This window comes from Cervus canadensis, chromosome 1 (genome assembly GCF_019320065.1).
Source record: "Cervus canadensis isolate Bull #8, Minnesota chromosome 1, ASM1932006v1, whole genome shotgun sequence".
NCBI classification, from domain to species: Eukaryota; Metazoa; Chordata; class Mammalia; order Artiodactyla; family Cervidae; genus Cervus; species Cervus canadensis.
The window spans coordinates 124756870-124780948 of record NC_057386.1 but is presented as its reverse complement, the minus strand read 5'-3'; the positions used below and the strand labels follow the sequence as shown (position 1 = coordinate 124780948).

The 24079-nt window shown below is 56.7% G+C and overlaps 1 protein-coding gene across 2 annotated transcripts; it reads right to left on the bottom strand.

Annotated features, from left to right (window-relative positions):
* Positions 1 to 430: 430 nt before the first annotated feature.
* Positions 431 to 23989, bottom strand: SETD1B (SET domain containing 1B, histone lysine methyltransferase). 2 transcript variants are annotated; one of them, XM_043441323.1, is made up of 17 exons: positions 23768 to 23989; positions 23086 to 23273; positions 22746 to 22844; positions 21808 to 22078; positions 19655 to 19767; positions 17454 to 18692; positions 12959 to 13786; positions 12236 to 12497; positions 11825 to 12159; positions 11633 to 11738; positions 10475 to 10957; positions 7961 to 9223; positions 6926 to 7092; positions 5295 to 5426; positions 5089 to 5208; positions 4867 to 5004; positions 431 to 3081 (listed from the first exon to the last, which is right to left on the bottom strand). In XM_043441323.1, the coding sequence occupies exons 2-17, from the start codon at positions 23257 to 23259 to the stop codon at positions 2908 to 2910; spliced, it is 5904 nt and encodes a 1967-aa protein (XP_043297258.1). In that variant the 5' UTR covers positions 23260 to 23273; positions 23768 to 23989; the 3' UTR covers positions 431 to 2907. The 2 variants fall into 2 exon arrangements, with proteins under 2 accessions (XP_043297258.1, XP_043297268.1); XM_043441333.1 differs by lacking the exon at positions 23768 to 23989 and adding an exon at positions 23386 to 23517.
* Between the last annotated feature and the right edge of the window lie 90 nt (positions 23990 to 24079).

Below are 24079 nucleotides of genomic sequence, written 5' to 3'. Positions count from 1 at the left end.
CTGACCATCCTATTTAAAATTTCATCTCAAAAAATAAAAAAGAAAATTTCATCTCCTTCCCCCTGAAACCCCCTTCTCATAGCTATTTTTTCTTTATCATAACATTTCTTTTTTTAAGGAAGTTGTTTTGGGGGTGTATGCTTGGGAAGATCCCCTGGAGAAGGGAAGGGCTACCCACTCCTGTTTTCTGGCCTGGAGAATTCCATGGATCACGGGGTCACAAAGAGTTGGACACGACAGAGCGACTTTCATGCTGGGTGTTAGTTTTGGCACATGGACTCTTAGTTGTAACATGAAAACTTTGGTTCCCCGGGCCAGGGATCAAACCCCAACCCCCAGCCCAGTAAGCACCTACTCCTTTTGAGCATGGTATGCCCCCTACAGAAAGAAAGGAGGAGGAGAGGTAGAGAGGAGAGCAAGAGAGACGGCGTATCTGTAAGAAAAGTCAGTATATTTATGGTTTGCTTTATAAAAGTTACTATAATACAATGGTACATAGTATTGAATTCACAAAAATATGAACAAATATTTACAGCAAGACACACCCACAACGGAAACACTTCTCTTCAAAACAAGTTACATACGATGAGAGTCTATATGCACAAACATCCCTAAAACTTATGGATTCTCTTCTTGGCTGGAGGAAGGAGGGAGGGAGGGACAAGAAAAAGAAAAAGCAGAAACCCCCAACTCTTGAAAAGCAAATTTGTTCAGTAAAAATGAAGGCATTGAAAGAAAAATGACTTGACACATTTTTGGCTATCACAAGCCATTTCAGGGATGGGACAGGGGTTCCTGCGGACAGGGAGGGCCCAGGCCCTTACTTGCCCTTAGGGAAGGCTGGTTGGGCAAGGTGAGGCCAGGGTGAGGGGTGAGGCAGGACCCCGGACCCTGGTCTCCTCACACCCGCTACCTCCACTTATTTTATGGAAGGAAGGGATAGACTGAAGCCAGCCCCTTGGGGACTGCAGAAGTAACTTAAATCAGCCATCTCTACAAACTACACATTTCCTCATGTGAAAAATAAATATTTCCTCAGTTGCACAATGAGGCAGAAAACCGCAAAAGGAAGAGAAGGTTGCCGCTGTACCCAGGTCCCCCTCTGTGTCTTCACGCCACCACCGATTTCATCGACCTTGAAACCAGTGGGCATAGTCTCAGAGAGGCGTTGGGGTGAAGAAATTAGAAAAAGAAAAACACAACAAAACCACCAACGACAAAAAAAAAAAAAGACAGAGAGAAAAATAACAATTCTTTGTACAGAATTTACATGATAACAAGCTTGACACAAGCTGAGATACCAGAGGCTCCGGGCCTGCATCCGCAGGGTGGCGCAGCCGCAGTGGGAGCGCTCCCATCTTGCTGAGGATGACTCTTGGTCACAGCAGTCACTTTCCATAAATTATTTACACGCCTGCTTTGCTTTCTGGGGTGCGGGGGACTTGCTTTGTGTGTGTGTGTGTGTGTGTGTGTGTGTGGTTTTTTTTTGGAAGTACAAAGAAATAAGCAAAAAAGTCTTCCCACGTGTTTCTACAAGAAACAATGTTCCCGAGAAAAAGTCCTTTATGGCAGCCTATGTACAGAAGTCGGTTCTGAACTTCAAAAACCTATTTTTTTTTCCCTTCGTTTTGATTTTATACACGCACAAGAAAAAAAAAATCCATGGAAAGGAACTTGGAAGAGGATGATGTAAAGGGTTAAAAAAAAAAACAAAAAAACACCTGTCAGACTTAGTTGTGAGTTTTTAAATCTTTTCCAAGATTTTCCTTTCTCTGGGAGAAATACATCTTCTCACTCCGAAAATAAATATGCTATTGAGTTCCTGGGGTGAGGGCTTGCTGGCAGGGTGAGTCAGGCTCTATGGGCTGGGGGTGAGCAGGTGAAGCTTATAAGCAAATTAAAAAAAAAATGCCACACGCATTCGGTCAGACACCCGTAGTGGCGGGACTGGGGGACCCGCCTTCCCTGGGAGGTGTATCTCTCTCCCTGGGTGAAGGTGAGGGCCGGAAAGAGTAAACACCCCCTTCCAGCACCCCCTGCCCACACTGGGGCCTCCTGGAGGCTCCCTCGTTGCTGGCATTTGAATGAGAAAGTAAACATTGAACCCAAGATTTTGGGGATGGCGGGTGTGGGGCCGCACGGAGAGCCCCGGAGGGGAAAGTCCTTCCTGGGGCCAGCTTGGCTCCACCACGGTCTGCTGGAGGGCGTTGGGGGGGGAGGCACCCCCAGACTGATGGGGAAGGAACAGACTGAGGAGGGGATGGGAAAGAGGGGGGGTCTTCTTCTCACTGAGTCCGCCAGCAGAGAGGGGGCCTTCCGTAGTGTTCTGAGGTCAAAGCCGCCTGGCCTGACCCCCTCCTCTGCAGCACCTGGCCTAGTGCCCGGGCCTGGAGGGTTCCAGAACGTGGGCCTGGGCCGACGCACAATCAAACTGAGGCCTCTGCAGCCCCCGCCGGGGGTCCCCACTCTCTGATTCTGCTTTCACATTTCAACGGTTAAAATGTCTTTTCTTGTGAAGAGGAAGAAAAGAAAAGAAGACAGAACAATGTAGCAGCATTCATGGGAAGAGGCTGACGGGGCAGGACAGGATGAGAAAACAGAGAGAAAGAGGCGGATGAAGGGGAGAAGGTGAGGGAAGACATTTACACCGGAGTTAAACCAAAGTCCCAAAAGGAGCATTTAAAAAAACAAGAATGAAGGAGACACGGGCTGAGACAGAGAAGCCCTTTCCCACTGAGGGGCCGGAGCTGCGGTGGGACCTGGGGGTAGTGTTGGGGGCGCCAGGCCCTGGCACGGCCACTGGGCAGAGGGACAGCACCTGAAATGGGGGTGGGAGGTGGGACCCAGCCCCAGAGAGCCGGGGTCCACACTTGGGAGCCGGGGTGGCTGACAACCCCGGGTGCCGGCCTAGTTGAGGGTCCCCCGGCAGTTCTCAGAGCCACAGAGGCAGGGGATCTTGACGTCCTCGATGGGGAACTTGTAGTCATAGGTGATCTCCTCATTGACGTTGATGTGCTGCTTGGAATAGATGACGATCTTTTTCTGCGACTCCACTGTGATCACCTTGGCGTAGCAGTTGGGCTGTGGGCGGGACGGGAGTGGGAGAGGTGAGCTGACCCACCCGGGCCCTCAACCGGGCCCTCGCGGGCTGCATTCCCCGAAACTCAACCAAACCCCGTGCTCAAGGCCTGACGCCCTGGCCCCACAACCCCAGTGCCCACTGGTCACCTGCTCTCGGCCTCGGCTCCCCTGTCAGGCAGAGAAGGACCCCTAGCTTCTGATGTTAAATGAGAATGATGATTGTAATAATAATAAATTATTTCCTAGGGAAATATTCTATTATCTTTTATACCGTAGGTGACCCCAAATTTATATTTCTAGCCCAGGCCCTACTTCAGAGCTCTAGAGAAGGGATCAGCAAACTCTGGCCCCCAGCTGCCTGCTCTTGCAAATAAAGTTTTATTGGCACACAGTTGCCCTCATTACACGCTGCCTTTGTTACAATGGTAGTTTACTAGCTGTGAGATGATCTGGGTCACAAAGCCAAAAAAGTTTACTACCTGGCCCTTTACAAAAAGGTTGGCCTGTGCTCCAGAGCCCCAGATCCAACTACCTTCTTGATATCCACCTTTGGAGACATCTTTGGCTCAGTGAACTCAAACTGAGGGAGTGGCCATTCCACTCACCCAGTCCCCCAAGCATTTCTCCCCTGCCTCGCCTCCCCTCCAGCAGCGCTGGATCTGACCTACCACACAGCGGGTTCCATCTACAGGGCCTCTCACCTCTGCCACCATGGGCCTGGACTCCAGTGAGTCCCCGCTGCCTGTCTCTGCTCTGAATAACTCCACTCCTGCCCCAACTGCCAGGAAGTCTTTCCAAAGGGACAGCAAATCCTGTCACCCCCGGTCAGTAGCCTGCCTCAGCTTTTAGAGAAAGTTCTCAGCTATACCTACAAGGCTGAGTGACTCAGCCACCAGTCACCCTGCCAACCTCCTCTTCTCTGACCCTCGGAGAGGCAGGCTTCTCTTCACTCACTCCTGCACCTGGGTAATCCCCTCTCATCCCTCAGGGTTTCACAGGAGACTCTCAGCGAAGTCCCCACCGGCCCCAGGGAATGACCAAGTCACCATGCTGTGAGCTGGCGTGTACTGAACGCCCACTGTGTCTGCACAGGCCTGTGCTCAGCAACCCGCTTGGTCCTCCCAACAACCTACGAGAAGGGACGATTATCATTCCGGTTTTATAGCTTGGGAAACTGAAGTAGCAAGACATTAAGCAACCTGTCTATGGTCACTCACTAAGTGGCAATGCCAAGACTTGACCCAGAGTCAGCAGTATCTGACCTTCCATCTGTGCTCGTCTCCATGAGAGGACCAACCTTGATATCAACATCCACCCCAACACCCCAGACTCAAGCCATGTCAGCTGTTACTAGCCCTGTATCTCTTTAAGTTAATTTAAGACTCAGTTTCTCAGCCACACTGGCCACATTTCTAGTGCTCAGTACCACATATGTACAGGAGTGGACAGCAAAGATGCAGAGAACTTCCTTCACCGTAGAAACTTCGACTAGCCGGCACTAACCCCAGAGGCATCGGAAAAACTCAGCAGGGAGAAGGAACTCTGCAATTATCAACCGTATGGACTGTGTCAGGAACATCTCTGGTCTCATTTGGGCCATTTGACAGATGGAAAAACTGAAGATCAGAGAAGGGCTCCTCAGACAAGGCCTCTCACACCGCCTCCCCCTCCCAAGGCCCCAGTCGTGGGCCCCATGTTTGGGAAGGAGGCCATGCTGGTTCTGCCAGCGGCTTCCAGGTCGTCCCGGCTCGCCCCCAGGGGCGTGGCCCCGAGCCGCGCACTCACGTTGCAGCTGTGGTTGATGAAACGTGCGAAGTTGCCGCACTTGGTGGCGTCGATGATGGTGTCGTGGTCCACCCGGAACATGTAGCTGCTACCGATACCCTCGTCCTCATAACGTTTCTCCCGCATGTCCGCGATCACCTGGCCAGGAAGAGCACTCAGTCTGGGTGGGGCGGGGCTAGCCGCGGCCCCGCCCCCACACCTGTCCTGCCCTGCAGTGCTTACCTGGCGGATGTTCTGGCCCACGTACTCGATGACCATCTCGTCGGCCGCGATGGGCTCCATGGCGAACAGGCCCCAGTCGTGAATGTGACTCTTGCAAAATTTGAGCTTTTTCTTCCGGAACTAGGGGAGGGACGGAGATAGGGGTAAGAGTCATGGCCTCCGGTCCCAAGGCTACCCCAGCCGCCCCAGGTGGGGTCCGGCCTCACCTTGAGCTGGTTGAACTTGAGCAGGTCGCTGTCACAACTGCCAGTGAAGGAAGACAACAGGCGCCGCTGCTCGGATCGCCTCTCCGAGCCTGCCCGTGTGGAGGCGTGCGGCTGCGCGGGAATGCTCATGCCCTGTGAGGGTGTGGCGGCAGGTGACAGATCAGAGAGGAGTCCGGCCGCCTGGGGGACCTGGTCTCACAGACCACGGTACCTGTGTCCCCACGCTGTCCTTGGTGAGCCTACCCTAAGCTCTGTGGCCCCAGCTTCCTTGCTCTGGGCGCACCTATGCCTGTCCTGTCCTAATCATGACCTCTCCTCCACCTGGGTACTTCCTGTCAGACTCTGAACATGCTCAAGTTCCTCTAATCTTAAATGTAACAAAACAGCATCCGCTTCACTCCGGTCATCTTTCCTCTTCTCAATTAGAGATTTGAAGCATCTCCGCTTCTTGGACAGACGATGGCGATCAGGGACTTCCCCGGTGGCTCAGTGGTAGAGTTCACCTGCTAATGCAGGGGACACAGTCCAACCGCACATGCTATGGAGCAACTAAGCCCTTGTGCCGCAGCTCCTGAGCCTGAGCCCAGGACCGGCAACTACTGAGCTCATGTGCCACTACTGAAGCCCACACACCCTAGAGCCTGTGCCCTGCAACAAGACGCCACCGCAATGAGAAGCCTGAGCATACAGCTAGAGAGCTCACCCTGCTCACCACAACTACAGAAAAGCCTTCATAGCAACAAGGACCCAGCACAGCCAAACATAATAAATAAATAAACACTTTTTTTTAAAAGTAAAGATGGTGTTTGTTTACCTACCCTAATAACCCGTGGCTTCATTTGAAATCACGACTCCTCCCAACACCCTTGCATCCCTTCCCTCTCTTGGCTTTCTTGGTCCTGTCCCCGCCATTAATACCTGGAGTTTCATTCCCCTCCAGGCGCTCTCCCTGGGGTCAGCTCATCCCTGCTGTGAGCTTTGGTTAACGCTTCCATCCTGATGATGCCTAAATTTAAATCCTCAGGCTGGAAATCCCCCTCCCAGGTTCTATACTGTACCCATACATCTAACTGTCTACCAGACCTTACTACCTGGATGTTCCACAAACCCCAGAACTGAAGCTGTCCCAACATGATGGTCCCACTTTCCCTCTCACCTCTGTGCTTGGTATCCAGTTACCCAGTGCCCCAGGCTGGACCCAGCAGCGTCATGCCATTCTGCCTCCAGTCAGCCCCCAGTCCCATCCATTAGACTTTCTAATGTTCTAATGATCCTGCTAAGTCTTTCAAAGGAATTCACTTTTCCCCACACAGCCCCCCATGCCCAACCTACCTAATTTATTTGCTAAATTTAAAAAAAGATGAAAAAAAAAAAAAAAAGAAGATGAAGGTAATTTCTGAAGATGCAGTTCAACACTGTTTGCATCCCTGATGAAGACCCTTCACAGTCTCTCCCCTGCCCGCCGCTCACCTCACCTCACCTCTCACACTGAGCACCCAGGGGAGTGGCACCGTGAGCCAGCCCCTCTGGTTCCACAACTGCTCTGGCTGCCTGGAGCCCCTTCTGGGAGGGCCCCCACCCACTGCCCAGCCTGGGAGGCTCCTGGGTGGGCGGGCACCTGATGGCCCTACCTGGGTGTCTGTGGGGGGCTCGTCAGTGCTGGCACGACTGCTGTTGAGGTATCTGAGCTTGTCCTTCTTGTCGATGGTATAGAAGCCCTCGCTGCGGGCACAGCCCGTCACGTGCTCCCGGATGCCGTCGTCCCGTTTCTTCTTCTTAGCTGAAGAGAGGCTGGTGGGTGGGTGTGGGTCAAGGGCCACATGGACATTCTTGGAGAGCCCCATCCTCCCAGGCCTGGTCTCATCCTCAGACCCATCTCCAGGACACTGATGACACCCAGCTCCACCACCCACACCTAGGCCACCTCCTTGAAGCTGCCCACTGCCCAACACCACTGTGGTCAGAACTCTTTCAGGTACCTAGCTGCATGGTCCTGAGTGTGTTTCTTATCCACCTTCTGCCTCAGTTTCCCCATATGCAAATCAGGATAATTATGATGCCCCCTGGAATGATTACAGATGCTTAGCAGAGTTCCTGACACAGAGTAAATGTTTAGTATACTAGTTTGGTACAGCAGGGATAAAGATAGCACCAACTTCATTGGGTTGTGCTAGCACCTGACTATAGGGGCATTGTGATTAGCGCACATGCTCAGATTAGCTCACGGCTCAGATTCTGGAGCCAGATTTGCCTGGGTTCAAATCTCCACTCAGTTATTTTATAGCTGTGTGACTTTGGGAAGGTAACTTAACCTCTCTGAATTCCAGTTTCTTCATATGTAAAATGGGAATAATAATAGCCCCCACCTCCCTAGGCTGTTGGGAAGATTAAATTAGCTGCTGAGGGGAAGCCAGGAAGAGTGAGCCCTCTGTCAGCCCCCGCTTCTGTTGTGTTGTACAATCACACCGTTACGTTTGGCCCCGAGACCTCTTAATTCCGGCACACAAGGCAGAGATGACTCCATAGAGAGCCTGGTGTGGTGCCAGCACATGGACACCATCCACAAATGGTAATGACACGCACCCTCAGAGGAGATGCCGCCCAGAGAGGTAGGGGCGGACCCTGTGTCCTGGGAGGTGTGGCCCCCGCCCCACCTGGCAGGATATAGGGATGGTAGACCCAGAGCGTGTCGTTGAGCCAGTCCATGCCATTGTCCTGCTGCAGCAGCCGCTCGTAGGTAACACACAGGAAGCGGATGTCCTCCTCGTCGATGCCACCATTCCAGATGTCATAGAGGATGGTCATCTCCTCAAACTCTGAGCGGGGCCGGAAGAGAGGCTGTGGTGGCGAGAGCTCGGGCGAAGCTGAGACCACCAGGTCCTCGTGGCGCTTCTTCGGTGGCCGGCGCCAGGACCCCCGCACCTTGGCCAGGTTCATGAACTCGTCGGAGATCTCGTCACGCCCACGGGGACCTGGAGGGATGGCCTCGGAGGGCCACTGGTTCTCTAGCTCCTTAAAGGGCAGTTTGGTGGGCTCAACAGGTGGTGGAGGTGGGGGTGGAGGGGGCTGGGGGGGCAAGGGTGGTGGGGGGGCCGGGATCCCCGCGTTCCGGAAGTCCAGGGTCACGGTCCGGGGATCATGGGTGCTGGGGAAGACAGGGGTCTGTGGCTGGCCTGGCAGAAGCAGTAGGTCCCTGCCCAGGGTGGCCCCTCCTGGCGGTCGGACCAAAGGCCCATCCAAAGTGAGCACAGCTGGCGGGGATCGCCGGGGCCGGCCCGGCTTCCTCTTGATGGGGGGTGGGCAGGGGGCCAGAGGGGCAGGCAGCAGAGGCGGCAGTTGGGTGGGGGCCCGCGACTGAGCCCGCAGGACGGGTACGGGCAACGCCAGGGGCAGGGGCAAGGGCAAGGGCAGAGGAAGCGGCAGGCCTGTTTCCAGGAGCACCGGGGAGGCCAAGGGGCCAGACCGATCGTCACGCCGGCCAGCTGGGAGGGGGCAGACGGGCAGAAGTAGGGGCCCCCCAGGCTCGGGGAAGGTGGGCGTGAAGCTAAAGTCCCGGCCAGGTGTCCTTGGGAGGCCCCCGCTGCTCAAGCTGGGGGATGGGGATGGGTAGGAAAAGGGGCTGCCGGGCAGCTGCGGGGAGCTCAGGGCCAGGCCGCCGCTGCCCACCGTCGGCAAAGGCTCCCCGCTCGGCGTGGCCGGCACCGCCTCTGCACTCTGGGACTTGCCCAGGCTGCCACAGAGGCTCGGAGTACGTGGGGGCTGGTCCTCATGGGGGGGAGGCTCCAGAGGGACGGGTGGGAGGGGGAGGTCTGGGGTCTCGGGCTCTGGTGGTGGGCTGGGTGGCCGGGGCGGTCGAGGCGGCGGCAATGGTGGCTGCAGTGGTAAAGAGAGCAGTGCTGGGGGCTCAGGCTCCGCCTCCAGGTTGTCCTCTGCAGAGCGGTGGGCAGAAAGCAGGCCTTAGTTATTGACTCAAACGGCCCTTGGAGCCCTCCTCATGCTACCCTGCTGTGCCCTGGGCACCCTTTAGGTATGCACTCGTACCCTGTGGATTCCTAGATACACAGCAGGATTTGAGAAATGTTGGTGGGAGTAAATCAAAAATGCAGGAGACACACCTGGCGCCCTTGACACTGTCTTTAGAATGGTGTTCCGGTGAGCAAGGAACATCCCGTGGACCGAGAAAATGAGCTCTGCTACTGAATAAAATTAAACAAGTCCCTCTTCTGCACGACTTGTCAGAGCCTTTAAGGTTTTCTCCTAGCACTTCTCTCTGCTGTCACCTAATATGTTTTCTAACTTATCGGCTGTTATCTATTAACCTGCCCTGAGTGTAAGCTCCAGGAGGGCAGAAATTTTTGCCTGTTTTGGTCCACTTTTGTATTATCAGTTCCTAAAACCATAAAGGAGACAGAAATAGGGGCTTTATAAATACGTTTAACAATTTGCAAAGACCTGTGGTTCTAGAGCCAAATAAAAAACTTAAAATACAACTGGTTGCTCTCCTTAAGGACTATTAGAGGTACAAACTAACCACATGTGGCTAAAGTAGTTTATATTAACTAAAATTAATCAACATTACAAATTCTGTCCCACAGCGGCACTCTCCCCCTTTCTCAAGCTCTAGGCGACGCTGTGTCTAATGGCTTTGGGGCTGGACAGGACACAGAGAACATGCTGATCACTGTTCAAAGTTCTCTTGGACAGCACTGCCAGAGCCTTTCACATGCTTTGTGCAGCTCCACCAAGATGGTGGAGGGGGCAGTGCCCACAGCCCTTTTTAACCCACCCAGCACCCTTCTGGTGAGAGGTACCCAGGGCCCAGAGGCCTTCTCTGCCTGCCTATCACTAAAAGACCATACACATCCACACCTCCTCTTTTGGAAGCATCTCATGGGACTAGCGGTCCAAGGACTAGACCCCAGGGAAATACAGTGAGGAATGGTGACAGCAGCAGACCTCCCTTTGGGGTCTAACAGGTGCCCAGCTTCTCCTGGCAAGTCACCTCACTCCATCCTCCCGTATGACCTTACGGGGGAAGCACCATCCATTGATCCCATTTTACAGATAAGCAAATTACTTGGTAAGTTTAAGTGACGGCACAAAGGAGCCCTGGTTCATTCTGATGGTTAAAGACATCTTGTTTCTATTCCCACTGCCTTCCCACGGGCTGCAAGTGTTACCTGGGGTGGGCTCTGGGGATGGCAGGGGCCGGGCCTCCATCTCTCCTGCAGGGGGGTCTGGAGACAGCAACCTGGCCCCTTCCTGGTTCAGGCCTGGTTCCTCGGGGGGCTCCTTGCAGCCAGTCAGCTCCCCGACACTCACAGGCAAGGGTGTCTCTTCCAGCATTGGGGTCCGCTCCTTAGGGGTCTCGTCCTCAGCCTCAATGTCCACCTCCTCTTCTGGGCCCCGTGACTCCGTTGTGGGTGCTCCTGTGACCACTTCATTCTCAAAGTCCTCGTCAGGAGCAGCGGCAGCCCTGCTCTCGTCTGCAGCTGCCTCCCCTTCCTCCTCCTCCTCTTCCTCCTCCCCAGCTGCCAGCTCTTCTTCATCTTCCGATGATGATGATGAAGAGGACTCGGAGCTTGATGCGAAGTCAGATGACTCAGAACTCTCACTGGAGGACTCAGCTCCAGGCTTAGAGGTGGCGATGCTCACCGTCTCCTCTGCACAGGGGACACGTCAGGGGCCCTGTTATTATCTGCTGTGCCTCAGCCAGAGGCGTCACCAAAGGGCTCAAAACAGGAGGCACTGGGGTGAACGTGGCCCTCGGGTAGGTGGAGGGGTGTGTGTGTATTAACTCACCACCATCTGTTTTTTTAAACGGAGGTGAAATCCACATGACATAAAGCTAACCATCTTAGGGTAGATGACACGGTGGTATTTAGCACCTTCACAATGTGGACAACTGACATTTCTATTTTGTCCCAAAAGATTTTCACAAGCTCAAGAAGCAGCCCGCTTCCTTCAGCTATCACTCCTCTATCCTCACCACCTGACCCCGGCAACCACTAGTCTGCTCTCTGTCCCTACTGCTGTTCAGTTGCTCAGCCCATGGACTGCAGCACACCAGGCTTCCCTGTCCTTCGCCATCTCCTGGAGTCTGCTCAAACTCATGTCCATTGAGTCGGTGATGCCGTCCAACCATCTCATTCTCTACCTCTGTGGACTGACCTATCCTGGACATTTCATAAAAAAGGAATTACACGGCAGGCTGTGTTTGTGTTTTAATGACATCACACTTCATAGTCAAGAAATCCTACCCCTTCAGTACTGCTGACTGTTGTGCAGGCTCTGCTTTCTGCAGAGGGACCCTGGACTGGGCCAGAAGCCACACTCACCTCCATCTGAGTCCCCTTCTTCCTTCTCACTCGCCTCTGACAGGGCTGTGTCCTCGTCATCATTCTCAGACTCATCCCGGTCATCGCTGTCTTCATCATCATCATCCTAGGGAAGAGGGATGCTGGACAGGTGAGCCGAAGGGCTCCCTCACCTGGCCCAGCTCCCCAGGCCTCCCCAAGCCCGAACAATACCTTATCTGACATGGATGAGGTTGAGGAGGAGGAGATCTGGCTCCTGGGGCCCTCCTCCCCCTCCTCCTCCCCCTCCTCCTCTTCTTCCTCCTCCGTGCTTTCTCGCTCCTCCTTGTCGGAGGCTGAGGACGACGGTGAGGTGGTCGAGGAGCCCGAGGACGAGGATGCTGACGAGGATGATGACACTGACAGCGACTCCTTCTCATCCTCCTCCCCGCCGCTGTCCAGCTCCAGGGGCCGGGCTGGCCGCCGCCGCACACCCACACCCTTGGGGTCCCGCTTGGTGAGCTCACAGGGGGCATCGGCCATGTCCCGGTCCCGCTCGCGCTCGGACTCTGCAGGGAGGGAGGGCGGTCAGGGCCGGGTGGGGGTGCGCAGGCAAGGAGGTCCCAGCTCCCGGCAAGGCCCCACCTTCATCCTCCTCATCCACAGAGGTGGAGGGTCGCAACCGCTTCTGGTCACCAGACGAGGCCGTGTCCGGCGGTTCCTTCCTCTTGACCTTGAAGGAGGGCAGACGGATGGCCCCACGCAGCCCGATGCCCAGGCCCAGTCCCTCGTAGCTCAGGCCCTCGCCCTTGCCCCAGGACTCCAGCAGGCAGGAGGCAATGCGGTCCTTGGGCTTCGGCCTGTCCTCATCTTTGTGCTCACCCGACTTCACTGGGGTCAGTGAGGCCTGGGGTGCGAGAGAGGAGGGGAAGGTCAGTGTGGTTAGAGTACAGCCACCAACCCTGTCCCCCGAGTAGCCTGCCATCCTTTCTACAGTGACAGCCATGCACAAACTGGGCACTTCCTTTCCTGGAACCTACTGCATTTCACGTCACTACTCAGGACGCCCCCAGCGCCATACTCTGCTTCCCTGACCCTCAGCTTCCTCATCTGAGAAGCTGTTACTATGGCTGCCCACACATGGCAGGGGCTCTGGAGTTTTGGAGATTGGAATCCAAGAGAAACACATAGTAAGTACACACTTGTGTCATTGACACTCCAGTTTCACAAAATAACACACACTATTCTGTTTGGGGGTCTGGGTGGTGGTGTTTCTGCTAAGGTGCCTGGGGATGACAGAGGCTGCCTGGCCAGGTCTCTGCCTCTGGCCTGCCCGCCCCCCACCAAGGGGACGTGCTGCCCACTCACCTTAGCCATCCGTTCCTTCTTGTCCCACCACTCATCGAAGGCCCTGAAGGCCACCACCTCCACCATCTTGCGGTTCAGGTCCCGCTTCATGATGGCCTTGAGCTCTTTGAGCACCACCAGCAGGACGCCGTCCACAGTGGCCTTGTGTGGGTCCTCCTGGCGGGGCACATAGCCTGGTGGTGGCACTGATGGGTCAAACTTGGGCAGGGGTGGCCAGGGCTGCCCGCGGCCTGGGCCAGTGCTACCAAGGGAGAAGGGGCCCCGGTAGGGCGGCAGGTTGACAAACTGCAGTCCAGCGGAGGCAGCTGCGGCTGCGGCAGCCATGAAGGGGGGGTAGGGGCAAGCGCCCTGGCCCGTCATCAGACGGCTCAGCATCTGCGTTTGCATCTGGAAGGACATGGGCATGCTGCCCCACTGGCCCCCCAGCACGTGGCTCATGTCCACCTGCATCACAGGAAACAGCCCTGGTGGGAAGGGCGGCAGTGGCGGCAGAATGGGTGGGGGTGGGACACCAGGCGGCGGGGCTGGCAGCGGTGGTGGGGGCACCGTCACAGCTGGATGGGCCGGGGGTGGCGGGGGCGGTGGTGGCGGCAGAGGTGGGGGCATGGGGAAGCCGGGCTGGGGTGGGGGTGGGGGTGGGGGTGGGGGCAGTGGTGGGAAGCCAGGGGGCGGGGGCAGTGGCAAGGTTGGGGCCAGCACAGAGGCAGCTGCCACGGCCCCGGCCCCTGGGGTCACCACCATGGGCTTGGGGCAGTCAGCGCTGGTGATGGGGGCCGAGGGCATCTCGTCATCTGAGATCTCCATGTCCTCCCCTGAGGACTGCTGCCCCTGCATGGAGAGCAAGGGGAGAGAAGTAAGGGGGAGCCTGGGAAACCAGGCTCCCAGATTCCCCTTCCCAACACCAGAAGGTCAGAGAAGCACCCTTCTGCAAGACTAGTGAGCAACGTGGCTTCCACAGTCCTGATCCTGGTCCCTTCCTGTCCCAGCCGTGTGGCCTTGAGCAAGTCATTTAACCTCTTTAAGCCTCAGTCTCCCCATCTGCATGTTGGGCATCACAGTACTTGCCTCATGGGGTTATCATGAAGCTTCATTCATTCATTCATTCAACAAACATTTGCTCAGCACCTGCTGTATACCAGGTATTGTCCAGGTGCTGAGGACACGATGGTGAACAAGGCAGACAAACTTGCTCTCTTGGAGCTGAACTTCTAGAGGGATAAAGCAAAGGTTGACTAGGATGAATGTGAAATATATAGTCCTTTGTGGAGAAAAAGAAAGCAGAGAAGGGGGCAGTGAGGCATGAAGAGGAAAAAGATTCTGTTTCAATTTGAAAGATTGTTTCAACTTGTATTCAGAGAAGATAATACTAAAAGTTAATAACATTTCTATAGCCCCTCCCTGCTGGAGGAGGAAATGGCAACCTGCTCCACTATTCTTGGGGGGAGAATCCCATGGATAGAGTCTGGTGGGCTACAGTCCACCCGGCTGCAAAAAGTCAGACATGACTAAAGCAACTTATCACAGCACATAGCCCTTCCTACTGGCAGGCACCTTTCTAAGCACTTTATGTATGCTCATCCAGCTAACCCTCAGAAAACCTGCAGCGTAGGTGTTTATCACCAGTTTTATTGATGAGAAAATTGGAACACTGAGAGCTTGAGTAACTCGCCCAAGGCTGCACGGCCACTGAGACAGAGCCTGGATTCCAACCAGCAAGTGGCTCACCGGCCTCTATTCCCAGCTGGCCTGCAGTCTTCACTGTGGCAGAGAGGGCCTGGCAGAGGTGACAGAAACAAGGGAGGGAGAAGCTTTAGCAGGAGTCAGGGTGCATGAAAAGGAGATAAGTCTGTATGCTTTCCTTAACTATTCCTTTCACATAGTTTTTGTACAGGCTGTGGTGGGGTTGAGTGTTGTGAGCACACAATGTCTCGTGTTTCTTATCTACACCATAACCTCATGAGGAAGGGCTCTATTCGTCTCTTGACAGGTGAGAAAACACCCTCAGAGAGACACATGTAAATCACTGGCCCAAGAGGCGCTGGTCAGAAACAGAGCTGAGATTGGAGCCCAGAGTGCCTACTGAGTGAGGGGTCGGGGCTGCCGTGGGAATCCAGTACAGTGGCACCAGGTCAATGGGGGAGCCAAGTGTGACCTGGCTGTGAAACAGCAAGGTCCTCTTTACATTCAGACCTGGGGCTTTGGGGAGCTGGGTGCACAGGCCTGGAACTGGAGCAGGGCATGGTGTCCACAGGGTAGAGGTGGAGCAAGAAGGCAGAACAGGGGTTGGGAGAGGAGGAATGGACTGCCCCCAGGCTCCTGTGTCAGGACCAGAGACGAAAAGGTGGCTCAGGTGCCATCTGGGGAGACAGGGCCTTTGTCGGTTGCCAGAGACAGGGAGTGCATTTGAAGGTTGAGGAGGTGAGGGGTCCGTGCAGGCTAGAAGGTCAAAGGTCAGACCTACAGGCGAGGGAGGGTTCAAAGGGACATGGAGGGGCAGGGAGAAGAGGAAAACTAAATCCCCGGCAGCAGAAGGAAGCTCGGGCTGTTACTCTGTCCCCTCTACAGACACACACACTCTCCCTGCCTCTCAGGGTCCCATATACATGCTGAGAGGGAGGCACAGGCAGGCTCGCAGCCTGATACTCAGGGACAGCGCCAGATCAGTCCTGGACAGCGCCCAGCAAGGCAGGCGCAGCACGCAGAGGGTTAACCCCGGCCCCGCGGCCAGCCAATCACAAGGAGACCTGGGTCCGCGCTCCAGCTCGAGGCCCTGCCCCTCCCTCCGCCTCTCCCGTGTCCGGGGGGCAAGAACCGGCGGGAACTAGCTGCTGAGCGTTGGGCATCAGTTCGAGCAGTTCCTGGAATTTCTCGTGCAGCACCTCACTTAAGCCGAGACGGCATGAGGCGGATACTCTCACTATCCCACCATTTCACAGATGATGAAACTGAGACTCAGAGAGGGAAAGTGACTTCCCTAAGGTCACATAACCAGTAAGTGACAGAGGTGGGACTCGAGGCTCAAGGCTTAAGGCCTGGAACCGGAATTTCTAACCACCAGCTGCTGTGAAGATAGGGAGTGCCCCTTTGCGCTGCTCTCCCGCCTGGTCAGCCTAGGCTGGGATTCCTTTAGGTTCGGTCCGGAGGGGCCCGGGAGCCGTTCTCCAGACTGCCGGCAGGGGGCTCCCGAGGGCCACCTTGGAGGTTGTCCGTACTCCAGGGCTTCCCTGGACTGATGTCCCCGGGCTTCCAGGACCACCGCTCTCTGGGCCTCAGTCTCCCCTTTCCTCCAGTGCCCCGGTGGGAGAGCCCGTTCCCTCCAGCTACTCTGGGCTTCCTAGCCCTGGATCAGCAAGTGAGCATGGTAAACAAACATCCCCTATCCTAGGGAAGAAAGGAGAATGGCAGAGCCAGCAGCACCCCCACCTCTACACACCTGTCAACTCTCCCTGTCTGAACCCCTTAGCGCCAGAAACCACTTGCCAGATCGGCCCAGAGGCCCCAGGAGCCCCGGCCACCTGCAGTCCCCTCCCAGGCAAGCCAAGTTCCTCTCTGTTCCTCCCTGAGGCAGCCAAATCGGCCTAATCAAAGGACCTGGGAAGGAGGGAGGGACCCTCCTCCCCGCCACCCACAGGGGCACAGAGCTCCTTCTATGCTCCTGGCTGCTCATGCCTTTCAGGCTCACAAGTTCCAAAACAGGTCTCCAGGAGGGCCAGGGCAGGTGCCTGGACCAGGAAGGGGGAGGAACAGAGCCAAGAAAGATGACTTAATCCTCCCCACAAGAAAATGTGGCAGGCAGCATCCCTCACGCTAACCCTGAGGATGGAGCTTGGACAGAGAGACCCCAGATGAAGATCTGTGGGTAGGCAGAGGGTGGGGGTGGGGGTGGGGTCAGCTTTGCCTGCTTCTGGCTGTGGCTCTCCTCTTGAAACTCTTGGAGCCAGGGGAGAAGGAAAATTTCAATGCCCTCCTTGCCCCACGTGGTTTCCAGTCCCTTCAGAGGGCACCAGGTACTAGGAGACAGAGCTCCAGAGCTCCCACCTGACGCAGCTCAGCAGAACACTCTGGCTACTCCCTTTCCCCAAAACTGACTGTCAGGACTAGTCTTGACCAGGCCCTTGCCACCCAACAGAGGAGAGGACCCAAAACCATCACTTGTCCACACTCTGGGATCACAGCAGACTTCAACCAAAGAAGCTCAACTCAGACTTTATCCCCCAGAAAAGTCCCAACTTCCCATAACCTAACATGGAGAGCAACAGATCTAGGTCAAGTTTCTCTTTTCGCCAAAGCTGCTAGGGAGCTCAGAGCCAAACCAGCTGCTCAGTCATGGTCCCTGATGCTTTCTGCACATTCTTTTTATTGTTGACCTGTTCTTTAGGCTGTCCTAGCCCTGCTGCTTCTGTGTCGTAGTTACCCTCAGGGAGGAAAGAGGGTGCCACAAGACAGACCAAAACCAAGCCCAGACAGAGACAGACAGACAGACACAACGTGGTACCTCATCCATCTTCTCTGAGGTTGGGGTCCTGTCTCCAGCCAGGTCCAAGGCCGCCTCACTTGTCTGACCCAGAAGACCGGTAGGGTCTGGCGGACCTGGCTCAGGTGGGGGCCGAGGCCCCAGGCCCAGATCAAGCTCACCATCCTCATCTGAGTCAGGCAGTGGCGTGGGGCTGATATCCTCCAGGCCAGTGCTGGAGGGGCGCGAGGAGGGTGGTGTAGGGCCTCGAAAGCCTGGCTGAGAGTTAGTGCCAAATGGGGCCAGTGGGGAAAGCTGGGAGGAGGAGGAGGAGATGGGGCTGCCCTCCATCTGCAGCTCTGTGTCTGAGTCCTGCTCCCGAAGGAAGGGCAGCTTGGTGCGCTGCTCCTTCAGCAGCATCTCGATCCGTGAGTCCAGGCTGTCATGGGGCTTCTCCGGCCCTGCAGGCGACGACTCCAGCGTAGGCGTGCCGGGGCTGTCACAGGGCTCGGGACTCCAGCCGAAGGTTGGCCGACCACCCAGCTCTATGCTGTTGGCCTCAGGGGGCGGGGGTCCCGGCGGTGTGCCAGGCTTCTCCTTTGTCAGGGGATCGGCAGGTGGGAGGGGTGGGGGCACAGGTGCTCTTCGGAACTCGCTGCTGTCACGGGCCCCAAAGGGGGTTGTGGTGGTGGGCTCCTCGGGGGGCGGGGGGAAAGGGGGCACGGGAGTCTGATATGGAGAGAAAGCCGACTTGAAGGCGACTCCGGGCGCAGGGGTTGCTTGGGTGGGCGGTGGAGTGTGGGCAAACGTGGCTGAATCCTGTGGTTGGGCCTTGAATGGGGGCCCGCTGCTGCCCCCACTGCCGCCAACCGCCCCGAATGGGTGGTCCACTGAGCTCCGGAAGGCGGCTGCGGCCCCCGCCACCGCAGTGACCGCAGACGAGTTGTGGACATAATGGTGCTCGTGGCGGCGGTTGTAGGCATCTGTGAACTTGCTCTCATGGCGCCGAGCCTTGAAGGTCGTTGTGGGGTCCTGGCTGAAGAGGTAGGAGGGCGTGGGCTGGCGGCTGGAGTAGCTCGAGTCCTGCGAGAATGGGGTGCCCAGGCGTGGCGTGAGCGGTGTGCCCTGGCCGTAGGAGTTGGGTGTGTCCAAGCGGCAGCTGGAATAAGCTGTGTCCTGGGAGAAGGGTGTCCCACCACTATTGGGGGTGACAGAAGATGAGCCGGAGCCACAGCCTGCAGACAGGCCACCGTCTTTGAGGCGCTTCAGGGCATCTGACAGCTGGAAAGAGAGGACGGAGAAAGGTCTGAGATTGCTAGGGGGAAAAACATGCACTAGAACGGGATGGTTTTCCCCTCTCACTGCATCTGCCTGGGAGCTCGGAGCCAAACTGGTCACTCAGCATGGTGAACGGAGAGGGGAGGGGAGATTAAAGAAGAATGTCTGGATGGGCCTCACCTTCTCTAATCTTGGGGTAGCCAATTATCCTCAGAGAACCTTTCCTAATCCCTGAAACAGGGTAAAGATAAGACTCTGACATCTTGGTTTGCACTGGGATTTCCTTCCTGCCTCAGGCCGTCAGAAATCAAAGACCTGCCAGGCACAGGTAGCTGAGGCCAATTATGCTTTTGGAAGTGAGGGGGTGGCCACCTTGTTCCCCCAGCCTCTCGATATTTTAGGCTTTAAATAGTGTAACATGGTAAAGTGCCTGACAGACAACCCAGCTGATCAGCGAGTAAGCAAAGACTTTTCACTTGGGAAAAGCTACTCCTGAGAGTGGTCTACTCGAGAGAGGGTGGTCCAGGTGAGTGTTCTGGGGGGCAGTGGTTGGGGAAGGAGGGGAGTCATTCTTGCTCTGGAAGGAGAAACCTGAACGAGGCTTTCGTTGGCAGGGGTTGGGGGGTGGAACGGAGGGGTCCATGGGACGCCAGACAACAGGATCCTGAACACAGCAGTGTTTCAGGATCAGCGTGGAAAGCACATGGACTCTGATCTGTGGGAATCCCAGCGTGTTCAGGGAGAGAGTGGGGGGCCAGGCCATAGGGGTGCTTCAGCAGACAGGGCTTTTAGGACCCTCCCCTGCACCCCACTGGAAGCTGTGGTCAGCACAGCCAGGCTCCTTTCCCTTTCCCTCCTGGGTCCTGGTGTCCCATGCTGGAGCTGGTGAAGTGGGGTGGGGGGCACACTGGGGAACTGGTGATGGGGTGGGGAGGTGGGGGAAGGCCTGACAGTCACACACCCACCTGCAGGGTCTCATTCACGATTGGAGAGACAGCGTCCAGCTCACCCACTGGCAGGGTTTGGGGTGTGTATCGGCCCGTGACCAACAGTTCGTAGAACCGCATGCGGGTTTCCCCTGTGGAAAAGGAAAGGGAGGGAGGCCTCAGTGAGGCTCCAGGATGGGGCAGCCCCCACAGGTGGGCATCCTTGTGGGTCCCTTTGTACCTGGGACCCCACACCTTGGGAAGCTGAGTGACCCTGACCGAGTTCCCACTTCTCTCTTTGTACCTCATTCAGGAGGTACAGTCTGTTCAATGAAGCAGCTAAACTGTATGATTCTCTCATCCTGAGATTCAAGAGTTTAATGTCTCATGACACTGGGACTCCCCCAAATATAGACATGCCACCCCCACCACAAAGCCCCTTCCTGTCACCTGGGCCATGCAAGCCATTACCACAGTCAGGTAATCCCCGTCCTTCTGCCTTCCCATCTAACAGCCAGGGTCCAGTAGCAAGTGAAAAGGAGACCCAGTGACACAGAAGTGACAGTTTGTTGTGAACCCTCTCAGGTGACAGACAGAGTTTGTAAAAGCACTCTAGGACTGACTTACTGTGAACTCCACAGGCCTCCTCCCAGTCCCCAGTCCCCCAGTTGGATAACCCTCCACCCTAGTTCCTCCCCATCCCCAGCCCCCCTCCAGTTGAGAGAGGCCTCGACAGAACAAGGGGCCAGATTATCGATATTTATAGAGCCCTCTGAGGCAGCTGCTTACATATGCAAAGGAGACACATTCCTTGAGCTACTCTTTACCGGTCTCTTTCTTGAAATACAAACTTAGTGGCAGTCTCTAAGGGCCTTTTTTTTTTTTTTTTTTTTTTGCAATTTTGGTGAGGGCTGACTGCTCCTTAAGATAAGCCTACCACCGCCCAAGGGGTCTCCCTTGACAGAGACAAAAGTAGGAGGGGAGGTGAAGGGGGCTGTGGCCTGTGCCCTGAGGCGGCTCAGACCTGGGACAGGTTTGGCAAGAGTTTGTAGGGTAACTGTGCCCAACCAGGAGCAGCCTCCTTCCACACCCCTCAGCAAAGACTTAGAGACTCACTTGACATGTATTCAGTATTTAAGGTAAAAAAGAAGATTTAGATTTTCAGGTCTTAGGTTTGGTATGCCCCAGTTGCCCCTTAAATTCCATGCTCACAGAACCCCTGGAAGTTACCCACCTAAACCCTCCCAGGCAGGGTTCCCCGGGACCCCCCCAAGAGGGGGGGGGGCAGTGGGAAAGACCCCAACAGTGTCTGCCCAGTCACCTCTGGTTGGACCTTAGAGCACCTGGCACTTTCTTCTATATTCTACAGGAACTCTAAGTGGCCACAGGCAAACTTTAGGGGATGCCCTGGAGGTCCGGAGCCCCCCAGCCAGCACGGAGCAGAAGCCTCCCAGGACCCTGAGGGTGGGAGGTATGGCTTCCCCAGCCCAGCTCTCCTAGCAGCTCAGAGGCTCAGAGCGAGCGAAGAGCGGGATTCTGCTGCCTGGGAGGTGATACTGTCTCTTTAAGAGAGAGGAGGGAAGACACAGTGTCAACCCTTGAACACCCAGAGCAGCCCGCCCAGCTCTATCGGGAACATTATCAATGAAACCACACTCCGGGCCCAGATTGGTTCCCACTTCCAGGGGAAGGGGGCGACAAGAGGGGGAGGGGCACTCCCCAGGCCTTTAGGAGGACTTTTTTAGTGGAGAGACCTACTCTGCAAATTTAAAGGCGGCTTCGTGGCTCTCCCTCACCGCCCCCCTCACCCTAATAAACAAACCCTGTCTTCTCTCCTAACACAGACAGCAACACTGGGGACTGCCTAAACCCAGGCCACCAGGGCTCCAAGAGGGGCCCACGGGGGTGTCAGCAGTGGGGAAACCTCCAGGTGGTCCCTAGGGGTGCAGTGGCCAAGGACCGGCACATTTGGTAAATTACAGTTCCGTCTCCTAGCAACAGACAACACATTTAGCTCCACGTGACTCTACCCTCAAGAGGGGGGCAAAAGAAAAATAAGGTTGTAGGGGGGTACCCAAGGAAAACTGAGGGGCTCCCCAACACTGCAAGACGGGCCCTGGGAGAGAAGGGGGTCACACTGACAGGTCTTGGGGCTCCTCGGCGGTAGCTGTCCTGAGCGGGCCTCCACTCACCTTTGGTGTCCAGCTCCACGTGGATGATATTACCCATGACCGAAGTGCTATGCAAGTGCTGAACGGCCTCCTTGGCTCCCCTGACCGTGGCAAAGACCACTTTGGCAATGCCCAAGTGCTTCTTGGTCTTGGGGTTGTACAAAATCTCCACCTCCTCCACCTCCCCATACTTCTTGCACATGTCCCTCAGGAAGTTTTCACGGATGTTATCATTCAGCTTGGCAAATGTCACCTGCTTCGGAGGCACCGGGCCCACATAGAACTCATCGATCTGGCAGGGTACGAGGGGGAAGGGAGTTTGGAGAACATTGAAACCGAAGGGAAAACAGAACATTTCCCACTCGACCGCTCTTTGAAAACAATGAAGGATAAAAAATTTTTAAAAAAAATTTTTTTTTTTTTTTTTTTAGGAAAAAAAATGCACGCGGGCGGGCCCGGGAAGCGGAGGATTAAATCGTTTGGAACGTGGAAGTTCTCTGGGTTCGAAAGGAAAGGGGAAAAAGAAACAGTTTCTCTTTCCCCACCCCCCCCCCAACTCTGGCCTCTTCTCCCTGCTGCCAGGGCAGGGAAGACCCCTCGGGCTAGAAAGCTGTCCCCCTAAAGCCACAAAGCTGGGAATGGGGGCGGGTCCCAGGGCCGAGCTCCTGGGCTGGCAGGAGCCAGGTGGGGACTCGGAGCCCCCAGCTGGGCAGGCAGGACACTGTATCAGCTCCTTGATTACAGTTTCACCGAGTGTTAGTCTGTTTACAGTAGCCGAGAGGGGACACCCCCTCTCTCTGCAACCTCCCCCTCCCGGCCAAAACTTCCTCAGCCCCCGGACGGCGGGAATTCAGAATCTGGCTGGGCTTGGTCAGAACTGGCGTTATTTTCGAACTCGGGGAGTGGGGGGGAGGTGGGGGTGGAGAGAAGGGGCGCGGGATACGGGCGAGGGGTCCTACCTTGAATTTGGGGACCGACAGCTCCAGCTCCTTGTTTTTAGTCCAGATGCCGACCACCCGGGGATCTTCCACAATTTCCACCGGGCGATTGCTGGACATCTGTGGAGAGGAAAGGGGGGCGGAGTGGGTGGGCTGGTCCCACTCCCCAGGGTCAGGGACAGGAACCCCCCCCTTCTCCAGGCACTTGTCAAACTCCAGGACTGGGGACCTGGCTGACAGTTGGCCGGGTGGTCAGGAAGGGGGGGTCCCCGGGCCGCTCGGACCACTCAGCCCCCACCCTCTTCGGCACGGCTCGGGGTGGGGGCGGGGGGGCCGACAGGGAGGCGCGCCGGCTACTCACCGCAAAGCTGAAATGCTGCCCATCGTAGCGGTACAGTTTATGATGCCCCTTTTTCAAAGCCGGGTCAATCATCAACTTGTAACTTCTCCAATGGTGGTTCCTCCTCTCGCCCGAAGGGCCGGGCTGCGGCGGGGGCTGCTGGTGGTGGTGGTGGGGGGGGTGACTGTTCTCCATGCCGTTAACCCAACCTGAAAACGAGCAAGTTGTTGTCGTCTCCGCCGCGGCTGCGGCGGCGGCGGCCGCTTCTACACACACGCTAAAGAATCAAATCGTCCAGCCCCCCACCCCCTCCCACCTTACCAGCGGGCCCCAAAAGGAGCTGGCTCCCCCCAAAAATAAGAATGGAGCGAGAGAATAACCCTTCCGGAGAATTAGGCGCCCGCCCGCTCGGCCACCGTCTCGGAGCGGCTGCGAGGGGCTCCCGGGGGCCCCTGGTGCGGACTTGCGGGGCCCGGGGCACCCGGAGGACGCGGGCTCCGGCCCATGGTGCCCGCCCGGCCGCCCGGTCGCCCGGCGTGGCGCTAGCTCGCTCGCTCGCTCGGCCCGGCTCGGGCGCGGGGCTCGCGCGGCAGGCCTGGCGCCGCCCGCCCGCTCGCTCGGTCGGCCGGAGCAGGGGCCGGGGCTGGGGGCTCGGGACGCCCGGCTGCCGGCCGCGGCCTCTCCCTCCCCGAGCCGCGCTTACATCCCCGCCGGGCGCCGGCCTCCCTGCGCCGCCAGCCAGTACATGGTGTCCCCCGCGGGAGCCGAGGCCGGGGCGGCCGGACGGGGGGCCGGGAGGGGGGAGCGCCGCCGCCGCCGCGGCTGCCGGGCCCGGAGCTGCTGCCGCCGCCGCCGCTGCTGCTGCTGCTGCTGCTGCTGCCCGGGAGGCGGCTGGCGGCGGAGGCTCGGCTCCCAGTAGCCGCACATCCCACAATACACCGCTAAGGAGCCCGACCCGAGCGCTCACCCTCCTCCTCTTCCTCCTCCTCCTCCTCTTCCTCCTCCCCTCTCCTTC

What these genes read in the sequence shown, in the direction of transcription:
- SETD1B (XM_043441323.1), bottom strand. Translation starts at nt 23,259, where the DNA reads ATGGAGAACAGTCACCCCCCCCACCACCACCACCAGCAGCCCCCGCCG. An exon ending in CCTCATCCATGTCAGATAAG is followed by an intron (nt 11,739 to 11,824) that starts GTATTGTTCGGG and finishes CCTCTTCCCTAG; the next exon opens with GATGATGATGATGAAGACAG. An exon ending in TCAAGTTCAACCAGCTCAAG is followed by an intron (nt 5,209 to 5,294) that starts GTGAGGCCGGAC and finishes TCCCTCCCCTAG; the next exon opens with TTCCGGAAGAAAAAGCTCAA.